This window comes from Neovison vison, chromosome 1, assembly GCF_020171115.1.
Source record: "Neovison vison isolate M4711 chromosome 1, ASM_NN_V1, whole genome shotgun sequence".
Classification (NCBI taxonomy): domain Eukaryota; kingdom Metazoa; phylum Chordata; class Mammalia; order Carnivora; family Mustelidae; genus Neogale; species Neogale vison.
In genome coordinates, this window is record NC_058091.1 from 221,303,360 (window position 1) to 221,319,522 (window position 16,163).

Here is a 16,163-nt window from a genome sequence, read left to right on the forward strand (position 1 = left end):
TAGGTCTGGCAGGGAAAAAAAAAAACGGGTAAATTATTTTTTAAATACAAATTCATTTATTTTAGTGCAAATGGAGCATACCACTGTAAATGTCAAACAGTCACCATCCATTATGGTAATAGGGTCTGGCCAATCTTACCAACTTATTCAAAGTTCACTGCATGAATGATCAGAGCTCTCAGTCCCTAGACAGAAGTTAAAATATGTCCTTATTAAAAAATTCTGAGGCAATAAATCAGGTTAAAAAGGTGGCAAGAGATGACCCCCCTCTGCCACCTACTCTGGGAAATGCCCAGTACTTTCTGCTCTGGCAGACGGGCTGAGCTGATCATTCCTGTCTGGGGAGAGCACACCAGGATGGGGTTGTACTATGAAGACCGATGGCCTCCATTCTCCCGGAACTTACATTCAAATCAGTCTGTTGAAATGCATGTGTTTTACTCTAGTGGGCGATTATCCACAGATAAAAGTAAATGCTTTCCCTCACACAGGAAAAACTACCGTCCCCAATGGGAAAGATTCCACCCAACGGACATGGGTTTTATATTTTTCCAGGAGAGTTAATGAGTATGGCGTTCTCATTCATATTTGAAAAAAAGTAGCCCAATATTTCCAGCCAGTTCTGAAGCACCAGTTGCAACTACAGGAAAAATAATTTTCATTTTAAATATTGACTGGCATGGGACCGACATTCCTAACCTTGGCCTCTTTAGCACAAAGCTCTACTGAACCAAGATACCAAATAAAAATAGAGTGACTGAGACACCCAAGGCTCTACAAAATGAAACACTGTAAGAAAGTGACAGGAGCACTAAAGACAGGAAAGTGCTGAGGCAAAGAAAATTACAAAACATTAGCTCATATAAAGCTCATGTGGTTTTAATGTTTCAAACTAAAGCACTTGAAACTCCAATAGAATGGAGGGGTATAAAACCACAGTCTCATTACTGTATACAAAACAGGTCTTCTTCCAAATATCACCTCTAGAATTTTAATGATTTGCCTCAGAAGTGCTATGCAATGATGGTTGACAGAAATGAAGAGCTATTCCCTCCCCCCCCCCCCCGCCGATTTAAGATGTCACTCAGACGATCTATTTCTGCCACTGGGGTTATGGGGACCTCTCCAAGAACCAAACTGATGAATATGTCATTTTACAACAGCTATCCAATAACCATCTGATGGTCAACTCTGAGCTTTCACTCCGTACTAACCTGGTTCAGGCCAAAGTCTACAAGGACAACAACCTTAAACCATCAAATAATGCCCGAGACCATAAAAGAAATGAGATAGGGAATAGAGGTATTGTATCACGGAATTACTAAATTAAGTATGGAGATTTTATATCATAGTGCCCTGAAAAATTATTTGTTTAATGAAGACCTATAAAAATGTGAAAGAGTGGGCTCCAGGATGGCTCAGTAGATAAGCGTCTGCCTTCAGCTCAGTCATGATCCCGGAGCCCCAGGATCAGGATAGAGCCCTCATTTGGCTCCCTGCTTAGTGGGGAGTCTGTTTCTCCCTCTGCCCCTCACCCGCTCTCGTGCTTGCTCTCTCTCTCAAATAAATAAAAACAATCTTTTAAAAAAATGTGGGAAAGTGATATTTATCCATAGGGATATGAAACATTTAGGTAATAAAAAATATGTACTTAATTGGGAATCTGGATTTACAATTCTCTACACGTTTTTAAATCTATGTACCATTTCACATTTAATTGTGAAATCATAGTGAATTTCAACTTGTATCAGGTCTACATTTTTTAATTTAAACAAATTTCATTACATGAAATTCTGAAGTATATAAATGAATGAAGTTTGACATGTATAGAAATGTATAGAAATGTTAAAGCTGGGGCGCCTGGGTGACTCAGTCGTTGGGCATCTGCCTTTGGCTGGGGTCACGATCCCGGGGCCCTGGGAACGAGCCCTGTATTGGACTCCTTCCTCAGCAGGAGGCCTGCTTCTCCCTCTCCCACTTCCCCTGCTTGTGTTCCCTCTCTCGCTGTCTTTTTCTCTGTCAAATAAATAAATAAAATCTTTAAAAAAAGTTTAAAAAAATGTCTAAGTCTCCAATTCGGATTAACAGTGTATAGACCCATACCTAGCACAAACAGCCATTTCAATGATGGGATTAACATCAGATTATAAATTCAGCAAGAATGAACTTCTGTTTCACTTTTTTCCTACCCTTTTCCCATATAAGCAAACATGCTTTCCTTCTAAAACCACCATTCTGTCCACCATAGTTTTCCTCTTTGTGGACCCAGAAATCATGCTGCCAAGGGAGGACTTCTAAATAGAAAATACTTTCTGTTCAAGAGAAAGAAGGCAAAAAAGCAAAACATCAAAACCCGACAGTCAAAAACCACCATGACTGCTACAGAGCTTTGCAAGTCCAGTTTCTTAGTCACGTCCTATCATCTCTTTCTGTCCTGATTTCTTTTCCTTAGAGACAGAATTTACATAGATGGTAAGGTTCCTCACTATATATATATATATATAAAAGATTAATTTAATTAATTAATTTATTATTAATATTATTATATTATAATATTATTAATATTATTAATAATATAATTATATTAATTTAATTAATTTAATTTATTTATTTGACAGAGATCACAAGTCGGTGAGAGGCAGGCAGAGAGAGAGGAAGAAGTAGGCTCCCTGCAGAGCAGAGATCCCAGGACCCTGGGATCATGACCTGAGCTGAAGGCAGTGGCTTAATCCACTGAGCCACCCAAGCGCCCCATCCTCACTATATTTTTAACTACAAGGAAAACAGTGCAGTACTACAAAAGTTTAGCAGCTGCAGGATTCTATGCCCAATGATGGTTAAATCCTCATTACCCCCAAGTAAAAGAAAGTACCCAAGTTTATCCAAGTAAAAGAAAACACACATATCTATGGAAAAGATTAGGTATATGGTTCACTACTTAAATCGTGTGCAAATCCTCTCCCCCCTCACCTCCATTTAACTTGGGAATACAGAGGACATGAAAGACTAGATTCAGTCCCCAGGTCTAGGCAGCCCTCAACACTAAAGACTCTTGGAACAGTAATATTTGACAGTCATCAACTTTGATGCTCTTCACTCATCATTATGTGGACAACTCTCTATCCTCAGCCTGGAACTCCTTCCTACGTTCCAGACCCTTGCATCCAAGAGTCAGCTGTACACCTCAACTTGAGTCTGTAAAGGAGCTCACCAGAATGATCACCTTGCCTCAACCTGTCCTGCTTCCTGTGCTCCGGTCTCATCCTTCCTCACTTGAACCATCCAACTGGTCTACCAGTCCTGCGGATTCCATCTCCTTTCATGCTCATGGCCACTAAAGCCGTGACCGTCATTTCACCAGCATCTCTGGCTTCGAAGCCTGGCCTCCTCCTTGCCCCATTCCAATTCCTCCACCACTGCCAGGAATCTTTCCAATGGGCAAATGGGATCTTATCACTCACTGCCCTAAGGTAAAACCCTTCATCGACCCCTCCTGCCAAAAGAGTTAATTCCAGGCCTCTAGCACTCTAACACAACCTCTTCCGAGTCTCACTCCAAGGGCTCTGTGCCTGGAATATTCTCCTCCACCATATACTGGCACCTCTCTCAGTCACCAACCTGGTTTATCTCCCTGATAACCCACGGCTATGGGCCCTGGGATGCCCTCAATACCATTTCTATTCCCTCGTGACCCTCCACACCATGGCTAAGAGAGGCAACCACACACACACGACCGCACACAACACTGCAAGTCCTTGTAAATCTTTGCATCTATCCTTGCTACCCGCCCATGCCCCACAAACCACCCCTACCTCAATTCTCATGAAACTGCAAGCTTTCAAAAGGGCAGGGACCATCTATCTCCTTTACCTCTCCCTCTCCAGCACAATGCCTGACATAAGGGAGGTGTTTGGCTAATATTTACTGAATTCACGAATAAACAGGTACACAGGGTGGAGGGCAGATGGCACACAACTGCAATCCCAAGCTGCGTCCCGCAAATGACATCGCCCGTGCTTTAGGCAGATCTTCTTAAAGTCAGGGGCGGCTATAACAACAGGTCCTCCACTAAGGGGTGGCTTCCAGGAAGTAAGGATGTTGTCTCTCCGCAGTGCTTAAAAGAGACGAGCCTAACACAATGACGTGCACCGGGGGATGCGTACAGGATATGGGATACGGCCAGAGTTCACTTTGCTTCCGCGGCACAGTTTGGACTCGGAAGAGAATAAAACACTTATTCATGAGCTACTGGTCAAGACAGAGAGATTTTACTTTGTGTTTGTAATAACTATATATTCTGATGAGTTCTGTGCTACAAATAAATGTGAATGGTGGTCAAGCCATCTATCTTAGTACAACATTAAAGTAAAAAATTGCTGTCTTCTACGCTAATTATCTGAATTGTATCATTAAATATGCAGATAATAAATATCCTTATACATCTTCAAGTAATAACTCTGATAATTTACAATAATTACATAAACACTCCTTCCTGATGAATATAACTTTTAATAGTCGTATGTAAAAACACGAAAATAGAACATATTATAGTTATTCTACCTTCCACATTTATTTGGACTTTCTCACAAATAAAGGTAACTGGTGAATTTAAACCTGATTTTTTTTTTTAACCACAGTTTTTTTTTTTTTTTTTTTTAACCACAGCTTCATTTTCATTTGCCTTCTGCATTAAAATATAAGGGGAAGCCCAAAGGTAAGGAGGGAGGGAGTCTTTGCCATCCACATCTAGGTCAGTTCCATGTGTCACTAAAAAATGATGGATTGCTTTTTTCATCTTTTCAGAAGAGAATTCTGTGGTCTTGAGTGTTAAAGGAGGGGAAAATGTGCCTAAGGGGCTATGATTTACAATGATTCTGTCTCATGCTGATTAGCATAAACGACCGTGATAGGAAATTGCATGCAAACTCTAGAAGAGTCAATAAAAGATATTGATCCACAGCAGCAACTAAGGGAGGAGAAACTGCTTATAGCCTAGTTTCAAGGTTACTATCTAATTTGGTAGAGAGCTTCTAACCTGAGAATGATTCTATGTTTACAAAGCATTCTTATGGATGCATGAATTACCTTTCACAAGCAGATGGACAAATCAAATCTCAACACTTTGCTTTACTCATAGGTCTTTTAGGCTAGAAGTCTGAATCCAGATTAACATGGATGCATTTATAAGGCAACTGCAAAGCCAAAAAGAATCCCATTAGAGGCTAATGTCATGAGATGATGTTTTAACAGTCAAATGGCAGGACATTTAAGAGCATTCGTAGTTCTCTCTCTCCCCGCCCCCAAATTTCCCTCCCCCAGATGCCCAGGTGAACTTGGCAGGCAGGCAATGAGAAGCAATGGTTTCCATTCTCTGAAAGGATTAGGATAAATTCTGCTTGCCACTCCTCTTATTTAGAACATATTCAGACCTTCGTCATTAAAACACAGACTCTAGGGAAAAAAGATGACTTTAAGATTAGCAAACGAGAAGGGCTTTATCAATTTTATTCTTTAACTTCTTTTTATTTCAACGATCTTATTTTCCAGCTGGGCAATGTAATCCAAGCCTGAGAAGCAGGCAGGGGCAGCACGTGATTTCTGCACATTCATGGCCACAGTTAATTAGGGGAGTGAGTGTGGTTATGACAAAGAGGTGATGATGCTCTGATGGCAAGACACTGAGGGAAACATGCTCCTCCACTGTAAGGACACAGCTTACTAGACAAGAAGAAGGGGACACAGTCACATTCCCACAAGGCCTGGCCTTTGGATCCTTCCAAAGGCAATGGTCAGGGTGACAAGTGCCTCAACCACTGTCATGTTCCTATTGTTTGTTTTAATATACTCCTGGGCTTTACTAGTAATAGGCACAGTAAAATAAGTAATGAAAATCCGGCACATTTTTCACTTTTTACTTCTCAGTCAGGTGAATCATATATATATATATATATATATATATATATATATATATATATATATAAAACTGTGTGTGTATAATGGAATATACAATACAGAGCATGCACAAATTCTCTTTAGGACATCTGCTGAACCATCCAGCTCACTAAAATCCTCAATTTCCACACAGGGAATTTTTTTTTTTTTTTAACGATTTTATTTATTTATTTAACAGAGAGAGAGATCACAAGTCGGCAGATAGGCAGGCAGAAAGACAAGGGGAAGCAGGCTCCCCGCTGCGCAGAGACTGATGTGGGGCTCGATCCCAGGACACTGAGACCATGACTTGAGCTGAAGGCAGAGGCTTTAACCCACTGAGCCAGTTGTCCCACACAGGGAATTTTTAATTGAACACTAGCTTTGCTCTATTCAGCTTAGCCCCCACAAACTTCATAATACCATCTACAAGGTGGCTTTTAGGTGATTCTATGTGTTCCTTAATACCATACTTGTACCAAAAGGCAGATACTGCTATTTATCGCTGGTAATTTATGAGGCAGTCAAACATTAGATGAGGGAGAGCAAAAAAATCAAACTCAAAAAAAGCTGTGGGTACCCAATGTCACAGAACAGAGACTCAATCTTATTTCACACACAAATCAGATGAAATGAAGATGGAAATGTCTAATATATTAGACAAAAAGTTTCAAACCTTGATAAAAGCACACCTTGGAATGTGTCTTAACAGCAATTTGCATTTAGTAATGTTTCATATTTGAACATTAAGTGTGCTGAAGAGGAAAAAGTAAATAAAAAATATCCAAATGCTTTCTTAAAATAATGATAACAATATAGAACAAGTTCAAAGCAATTAAAAAAACAACAACAACAGGAGTCCCTGTAATGTAACTTTTATCCTATACCTTGCCCCTGCTGCCCACCTTCCTTCATTTTCCAAGTCCCACAGCAGGAATATTTATTCTTTTAGAAGCTTTTCATCCTTAAGCATATGCAATGTTCATTCCAGACTTAAATGCAGCAATGTTGTACCCTCCTTTCCATCTCTTTTGCTAGGGAAAATGTGGAACGCCAAGACTGCCAATCTAGCAATAACACACCATGCAACAGGAGAGTCACAAACTTGGAAGGAATCACAAGTAGACATAAAACCTACTTGGCATTATATATCAAGATTCATAAACATATGCATATCACTTTGGCCTAGAAATCTCTATTCTGGGAATTTATTCTAAGGAAATAGTTCCAAAAGACGGAAAAGGCTAGATGAATGAATGTGCTCACTGTGGAGTGCTTTCATTCAATAAACCTTGATCAACTGTCTATTACGTGCCAGGTACCATGCTGGCATAAAGTCTCTGCCTTAAGACATTCAACATCAGCTGGGAATTCAGATAAGTATACAGAAAATTATAACACATTGGGATAAATGCTAACAGGCCTGGACAGAAGCACTAGAAACACTGAAATGCACTGGAAAGAAGAGCAAAGAGAGTCAAGAAGGACTTTGCAAAATTGGGGGTAATGCTGTTACCATCTCTTCACGGTATTTTCTTTTCTTTTTTTTTTTTTAAGAGACACAGATCATATTAAAGTACTAAAAAAAATTTTATTACTCCGAAAAAACATTCCTCAGTACTTTTAAAATAAAAAAACAACAAGCACCCATCATTGCCCTTAACAGCTTTCTGAAAGCCCCGCCATCTTTCTCTCCACCATGTGTGGGAGTTGGCGTGCACCCATCCATCACCAAGTCCTCATCGGGTACACTCAATCAGTCTGTTCCCCGTCTTAGTCTTCTGCTAGACACCAAGGCGTCCCTAATCAAAACTGCCAAGAACTCCCAGTTCATTTTGCTTAAAATACGAAACAAAATAAACAACAACAACAACAAATCTAATCGCTCCTTTGAGAACTTCCTCTTTGAAACGGCCCAATCATTTAAGTCACAAAATTGCTGCTTTGCTAAGGAGGTCGTTTACGCGGTATTTGTAATTAGTAGCAATTTGTTAACATCTTCAGGAATGAAAAGAATTCCAGTTTGGGGGAAGGTTTTGAAGAAGTATAGATCGGACACACCTAGTAAGAGAGTGAGAAACACCCTGAACTGAAGTGGGACACGTTGCTATCTACTTAGAATGACGGTATTTACACTTGGATTAGAGCAAATTCTATTCCTGCAACCTGCACACCACCCAGTTCAAGTCCAGACATGCTATATCTCAGGGTGTGGGAGTTGTGGAGAGACCTCCCTCAACGTGTTCTGTCCTGTGTCATGGCTCAAAGCTTTGGCCATATTCCAGAGGTGGATAGGGGCTTTGGAAGGAACATTAGAGAAGGCCACACCAGAACTATCTTTCAAGAGGGCCTCCAGAGAAAGCCTGAACTTGAAATAATCAATGGGAAGACTAAAGGCAAGGCAAGACTACCGTTTTCTGAGAGCCTGTACTAGCTAGGCACTGCTTTAGGCTCAGGGCTGGGGAAATCCCTGTGTAAAGGACCAGACGGCATACATTTTTGGCTTTGCAGGCCAGAGTCTCATGTTACAACTACTGGGTTCTCCTCCTGTGGCACAAGTAGCCACAGTTAATCCCTAAATGAATTGATATGGCTGAGTTCTAACAGCTTTATGTACAAAGACAGGCCAGACTGCACCCAGAGGCTGTAGTCTGCCTACCCTACGTGCCTGACCTACGTGCTTATACCTCATATAAGGCACAAAAGGTGTGCTGTTTATTTTCCTAGTTAAGGATGAGGAAACCAAGTATCTGAAGTAAGGTGACCTGCCAGGCCACATGTCTATTTTGTTAAGGAGTATGGATTCCGACCAAGGTACGTCTAAAGCTTGAGTCTGAACTCTCTATTTGAAAAGGTTCTCTTAGGTTGAAAAGAGATAAAGAAGTTCATGTTGAATGAAAGAAAAAAGAAAGAAAGAAAGAAAGAAGAAAAAAAAATGACAAGTCCAAATCCTTCTTCCTGGTTAACATTAACCAATCTATGCCTACCTATGACAAAATATAGAGGACAGCAAAAATGCTGGTAAATAAATATATTTAGGGATATAATTGAAACACTCCTCCCCAAAGAAGCTTCTGGAATACTCAGTACTGAAACCCTTCATACCAGAAGGAAAAAGGAACCAAATTCTGTATTAAAATGCATCAGATCATTGGAAAGCTATAATGAAGTCACTCTCCTAGAACTGCAAAACTTCCAGAGAAGACTCTGGAAAAACAATCCCATTGCTATTCACATATTCCCTAATTCTTTCACTTCAGGTCCGGACAGCACACTACAAAAGTGCTTAAAAAATGGATGTGGCATTTGTCCTTTAGGAATTTCTACAGAGTTGAAGGCAACACAGAGGCACTAAACAGTTAGTCATTACCTGCTGATCTGAAAAGCCACCTGAGTATGTAAAGAAACTACGTAAGGGTGATGGGTCCAGCTCAGTGCCAGTAACTCGAGGAAGAAGAGGCAATGAAAATGAGGGCGTGATTGCTTCTATGTGAACCTTATTCAAAGTTCTTGCTCCTTTCATTCCTCCTGAGAAATACAAGATTCTAGTTCCACCACGGTTGTCCTCATTTGGAACCTGAAGACCAGGATTCAAGACCATTCAGGATTCAAGACCAGCTTGAAAGTCTGATGCCTAAATATTAGTTTCCTCATCTTAAAGTAAAAGGATTTGACTACATGTTTCTGAAAGCCTTTTCCAAGTTTAAGCCTTCGCTGAATGGATTTGTCAAACACAATTCTGTATGTCAACAATCAAAAAGGAAATAATAACCGGGACCCAACTTAGATGTCCACATATTTTAATCCATGACATAGGGTTCTTTAAATCCTCATAGTAAGAAAAAGTTTCAATTATTAAAATATCTCTGTTAAAAAGCAGAAAGTATCACTTAGAGAGTTGCACAATTATTTCTGAAAATTAAATGATGATTTTCCCCAAAGGACAGAGGGGAAAGGAAGATGTGGAGCAGATGGATTCTTTGTTCCCCTATGGAGAAAAAACATTTCTACACCTTGCAAAAATATATTAATTGGCCTGCCATCTGGCAAGCCTGCTCACATACATAAGGGATAAAGTTTAGAACTTGAGGTTTAACATTTAAGCCTGTGGGGAGATGGTAATTGGAATCTTTCTGAGTTAGCATTAGTATTTTTAAAGGGAACACTTCAAGAGAGATCTGAATATGAGGAGAGAAACACAAGACCTAAAAAGTGAGAGCATCCAAGGTGACATCCCTCGTGTCAGGGGCTGGGCCCTCGTACTGCACACCAGGGAGCCAGCCACGGCCACAGCCATGGCCACGTAAGGGAGGGCTGTGTATTAGTGGCTTTCAGAATGGGGTTTTCAACGCTTCTGCACAACTTCATAGATAATGCCCCCACACCTTCTTATAGGTTAGAGGTATTTTTCAAATTTTCTGGAAATCATAACATTGTAAAGCTGGGTGGGTATTTTTTTAAAAATTTTATTTATTTATTTATTTTTAAAGATTTTATTTATTTATTTGACAGACAGAGAGATCACAAGTAGGCAGAGAAGCAGGCAGAGAGAGAGGAGGAAGCAGGCTCCCTGCTGAGCAGAGCGCCCGATGCGGGACTTGGTCCCAGGACCCTGTGATCATGACCTGAGTCGAAGGCAGCGGCTTAACCCACTGAGCCATCCAGGCGCCCCCTGGGTGGGTATTTAAAAGAATCTCTCTCTCTCTCTTTTAATTTATTTGTCAGAGAGAGAGGGAGCACACAAGCAGGAGGAGTGGCAGGCAGAAGGAGAAGCAGGTTGCCCAATGCAGGACTCGATCCCAGGACCCTGGGACCATGACCTGAGCCAAAGGCGGACACTTGACTGACTGAGCCACCCAGGTGTCCCTAAGACATTTCTTTAAGGGAAAAAACCCGCTCATAAGACAGTAGATACAAAATATGAGTTTTGTGGTATGTATATACACATATGCACACACACGCACTCAGAAAAAGAACTCGGAAGGATAACCTCACATTTTTAGTAGTGGTTACGTGTGTGTACTAGAATTTGGGGAGGTTTTTTTTATTTTACAGTTGTTTGTATTTTCTCCACTCTGTCTTCAGCATCCATTGTGTTTAAATTTTTCTTTAAAAGCTACATACATTCCACTGAAATTAAAACATACTAAAAATAGTGGTAAGATATGATAAATTATTTTATAAAACAATTCAAGGAGCTTGGATTTATCTTTTATAAAATGTATGTTTTGTTCTGTCTTCGTTCACATTGGAAAACTCCAGGAGTCCTTCTGGATCTCTGTGTTTATTTTCCCACAACCAGAATCTGTCAGGAACTACATACCTTCCAAATCTTCCTCCTCATGGCCCTCACTGAACAACGCCAGATTACTTTAAACAAGTCTAAGTAGCAGGAAATAGTTAATCTGGTTTCTTAGAACTTCTTCCCCTATGCTGGCTCAAAGGAGCTATTACATATTAATAATACACCACACGAATAAGGTAGTTTATGCTTTTCTTTTAAGTATCTCATGATGTGTTTTCCTGGTACCTCCTGGATACTACCAACCAAGTAATCAACCTATGTGTTAATCATCTTCCTCATGAAAATGATTTCTAAAAAGGATTATACAAGGTAACATGGTGTCCTGGATGGCATCCTGGCACAGAAGAAGGATATTAGGGGAGAAAAACCAAGTGCAGGCTTAATTACATATGGAAACTAATTTTTTAAAAAGGGGAGGATGGGGACAGGAAAACAAAACATCTTACTCTAATCCTATATTAATGTCAAACAATTAAAAAACACCAAAAACTTTCTGAGGGGCTAGAAATCATGGTGGTAGTTACACGTCTATTTGTCAAAATTCGTGGAGTTGCAAACCTAAAAGGAATGATTTTACTATCTGTAAATTCTATCTCAATAAACCTTATTAAAACAAAACAAAACACCCCTATCTCCCTGGAGTTGATTTTTCTAGAGCAAGTGAATACAACTGGTAAACTTTATATCAGTAGGAATCTGAAGAAGGCTTGGGCCTGGGTTAGTGGCCATGAAGAAAAGCATCTGGAACATTTGGAAAAGCACTTGAAGGGGCTGCTTCTGTCCTCAGGGAAGGGCAGCCATTCCTCAAAAACAGCTCACATACTTACCACTGAGAGCCCCAAGATGGCCAGTGAAGGATTCTGTGGTTTAGAGAATTCTGGATACAGTATTTGTGCCTTCTGCATGTTACATATTACTCACACTTTATTCCTTTACAATTGTGGCATGGATAACAAAGCAGTCACTTCTTAGTTCTTTAAATACAGTGGCTTTCCCAAGGTAAAGATGTATTTAAGTGAATGCCATCAACTCATCTCCTTTTCTTAAAAAAGGTAGTTAGGGGGACACCTGGGTGGCTCAGTGGGCTAAAAGTCTTTGCCTTTGGCCCAGGTCATGATCCCAAGGTCCTAGGATAGAGCCCCGAATCACAGGGCTCTCTGTTCAGCAGGGAGCGTGCTTCACCGCCCCCCCACCCCGCCTGCCTCTCTGCCTACTTGTGATCTCTGTCTGTCAAATAAATAATAAATAAAATCTTTTTTAAAAAGGAAAAAAAATGTAGTTAGGGGCGTCTGGGTGGCTCAGTCATTAAGCCTCTGTCTGTGGCTCAGGTCATGATCCCGGGATCCTGGGATCCAGCCCTGCGAGTCCCGTGAGCCCGGCATTGGGCTCCCTGGTCATCGGGGAGTCTGCTTCTCCCTCTGCTCCTTCCCTGATTCTGCTTACTCTCTCTCTCTCTTTCACACAAAAATAAACAAAATCTTTAAAATAAAAATAAAAAATAAAAAAGACAGCATAGTTAAAAGGAATTATTGTTATTTTTTTTTTTAAATTAAGGAGCCTATAGGAAATTTATCCCTAAAATCTCAACACTTTTTTGGGGGGAGGGGCATTCATATGGTACTCTCATTTAGGACGTAAGACCTTTTGTCCTTCTATGAAATGACCTATATGCATTATTACAAGATCAGTGATTCTGAGATATGTCCCCATAATACATACATTCATGTGAATGGAAAGGATTTTATAATACAGAGAGTGAAATCTCAGAAAAGTAGGCATGGGGTGCAGAGAAGTGTTATTCATTCAAAAGGCTTGTTCAGAGCTATACCATAAGTAAAACCTCAATTTTAAAAGCACACGCCCACTCAAATACCATTATAAACTCTGATTCTTTAAGATGAGGAAATTGCAGGAGAATACATATACAATTTCCATTACTGGGAGAGAGAATCAGCAGGTGGCATTTTAAAACAAAGTAAAACCTACTTCTATTTTTCACTCTCTTCGCTCAGACAGCAGGTGGCATTTCTATAGCAAAGATCAAAATTATCAGGCTCATTCCACACATAGCCTCAAATTGCCAGGAGGCTTCTGTACTATAAAACCTAAAATCTTATTTGTAATAATAAGAATATAATTAGAATATTTTGAGAGCTCTATGTCTGTTGGAGACAGGATAGTACAGTTAAGTTTCTATCTAGATTTCCCTCTTAGTACTGTTGATATTTGGGTACAGTTAACTAATCCCTTTAAGCCTCAACTCTTTCATCTGTATAACAGATACTATAGATTGGATTAAGTGAGACAACACATGCCCAACTGCCTCAACAAATATTCTGCCTCTCCCTCTTCTTTTGCTGATGTTGGTCTATCTCCTACCGGTCATTACACGTTACCGTAATTAACCTGGCTATATGGCTTTCTAACCTCACTAGAAAAGGATCATGCCATACACATCATTGTTTCCCAGGTGATAACCACAGCTCTGATCACATAAAAGCTACTCAATAAATATCTGTATATAAATAAGTAAATGAGGCAATGTGACGAACCCCCAGCCTCCCATGCACGGAAGTCAAATGTCGACAAACTGAGTTACTGGCTTATCAGGATTCCAAAGGTGATTCCAGGCTATTCGCAAGCCGCAAAGCAAGAAAAGGACCACACAGAGATGTGTAACTCATAAATAGCCCCTCCAAGTATTTTTAAATGAAAACAACATCCCACGCTCAGAGGTTAATCCCCCAGCTCTAAGCCTCTGGTTGCTCTGTTTTTAGGTCCAGTTTATAATCATTTGACTCCTCTTTAGTGCTGTTAAGGTAAACCTGAAGAAGAGCCACATGGCCTGGAGTACCTGGGGCCATCCCATCCCAATCCAGCCCCTAAGACACCCTAAGGAACTCAGTCTATGACTAGAAGGCTAAAACAAAACAAGCAAAACAAAAGCAACATCAATATGCCTTAACATAGAATTCAAGATATATACACACCTGGAACTTCCCAACAAAGTCCATAAATGTTGGGCCATGAATCCCCTCCAAACATGTTAGTTTCTTATTAAATAGATTTGAAATCAAACCTGTGAAGTGGCTGAAGAAACAGCTACAAGCCACTGCCTGCCGGACACACCTAAAAGAATGGAAGGTCTGAAAAGCCAAGCTTGTTTCTTCGGCTCTGGGCTGGGCATGCCACTCACACGGGAACCAGAAAACTGGCTTAAAATGAGAACTATAATCTTTCTGGAACAATAGGTCATGACGAGCTTCCTTAATGCCAAAATAAGTGTTTGGGGGTGACTTCTGCTAACTGAAAGAAAGTGTAAAGGGCATATATATTTACTCTGGCTTGAATACAACATTTTTGAATATGCTTATTAGTGCCAAGAGTCAGAACCCTTTTCCTCATGGATTTTAAACTCGGACCCATTCCACGGAATGTGTTTCCTAGAAATGGCATCAAAAGGCTGCATCATATTAATATCTAAACAGTTCAACTGTCTGTACCTTTCGACTCTCAAATCACCCTTGGTCTGGTGTGAGGAGGTAGACTAATTTGAAGGTTAATTCTCATAAGGTAGACAAACCACAACTTCTATTATTTAAAAAACTTCTTTTAAGAAGCCAACAAATGATAGGTCATCAATCATAATTTCAAGAAAACTCACCTACCTACCTGAAGGCATTACCTGAAGATTACCTACCGAGAAGGCATCTCGGCAATGATGATGCTGATAAAATGACATCAAAATGACCAGGCTCTAAGTCTGATCTGAATAGAACAGAACTCTTGAGCCTGGATTTTTTTTTTTTTTTTAAAGATTTTATTTATTTATTTGACGGAGAGAGATCACAAGTAGGCAGAGAGGCAGGCAGAGAGAGGGGGAGGCAGGCTCCCTGCCAAGCAGAGCCTGATGCGGGGCTCATCCCAGGACCCCGGGACCACAACCCAAGCCAAAGGCAGAGGCTTTAACCCACTGAGCCACCCAGGTGCCCCTTGAACCTGGATTCTTGTGTTAAGAAGGCTTATACAAACCACTATTAATTTCTCACTTTAAAAATCTTAGATATGCAAAGCTAACTCATCTGAAATTGATCAGGGAGAAAACAACTACTGAAAAAGATCACTACATACAAATTTTATAGGTCACGGAGTAAAAATAATGACAAGTTCTATCCCTTACTAACTCTCTGGGTCCAGACATCTAACCCCAAATATCAAATCCTAAAACACACAGGAAAATTATAATTTTAAGCACAGAAGTTCATTTTGCAGAATGCATAAAAAGAACTATGACCTAAAACACCCCTGAACAATCCCATACTCTCCCTGTTCCATTATTAGCCACTACGGCCATTTCAGATCTAAGATTTAAAACTTTCTTTGCTTAAAAATGCATCATTTATGGAAAATGCAAATTCATCATCAACCATTCAAACTGCCAAGTTAGGTGAGTGTGCCTATCAGCTGTTTTGCCACCTGTGTGCCCTTTGGAGTGGTTGAGCAAGCATAGGCTAATTTTACAACAAACTATTTTTTGGATTAGCACATAATTTGTGTTTATTTGGATGGGTACTCAAATGGAGAATACCAAGTGGATAAAATTAATCCTTACCTGAGGAAAAAAAAATCTATCTGACATGGCTTCAAAAGCTCTAGGGCCCCATGTCCAACCGAGGTAATCTACTTGGAAAAGCCTTTGATTTTGCATCCGAAGTCTTGAGATTAGCTAAATGAAAGTAGTATTTTTACAGGAATTTTATCTCAAGTTTCAAGATCAACAAGCCATTCCAAATCAGACGTAAGAAATAACATTACATAATAGTCACTTAAAGCCTATTGTTTTACAGTAACAAAGGTTTCATTTACCATATTTCCTAGAGTGCTTTATTCAGCAGGCAGATTTTCCCAAGCCAAATACACTCTTTTC

The 16,163-nt window shown here is 40.0% G+C and overlaps 1 protein-coding gene across 8 annotated transcripts in view; it reads right to left on the bottom strand.

Moving 5' to 3' along the window:
* MAST4 (microtubule associated serine/threonine kinase family member 4) overlaps nucleotides 1–16,163 on the bottom strand; it is a 553,319-nt gene that overhangs the window by 142,809 nt on the left and 394,347 nt on the right. Inside the window, exon 1 of one of the 8 annotated variants that reach the window (XM_044267829.1) lies at nucleotides 14,227–14,292. The exons of the other annotated variants lie outside the window; for them this stretch is intronic. Within the exon in view, the coding sequence (XP_044123764.1) occupies nucleotides 14,227–14,264 (38 nt within the window). The 5' untranslated portion in view covers nucleotides 14,265–14,292. Of the gene's footprint in view, nucleotides 1–14,226; nucleotides 14,293–16,163 lie in introns of those variants that run through there. 8 annotated transcript variants of the gene reach the window in all.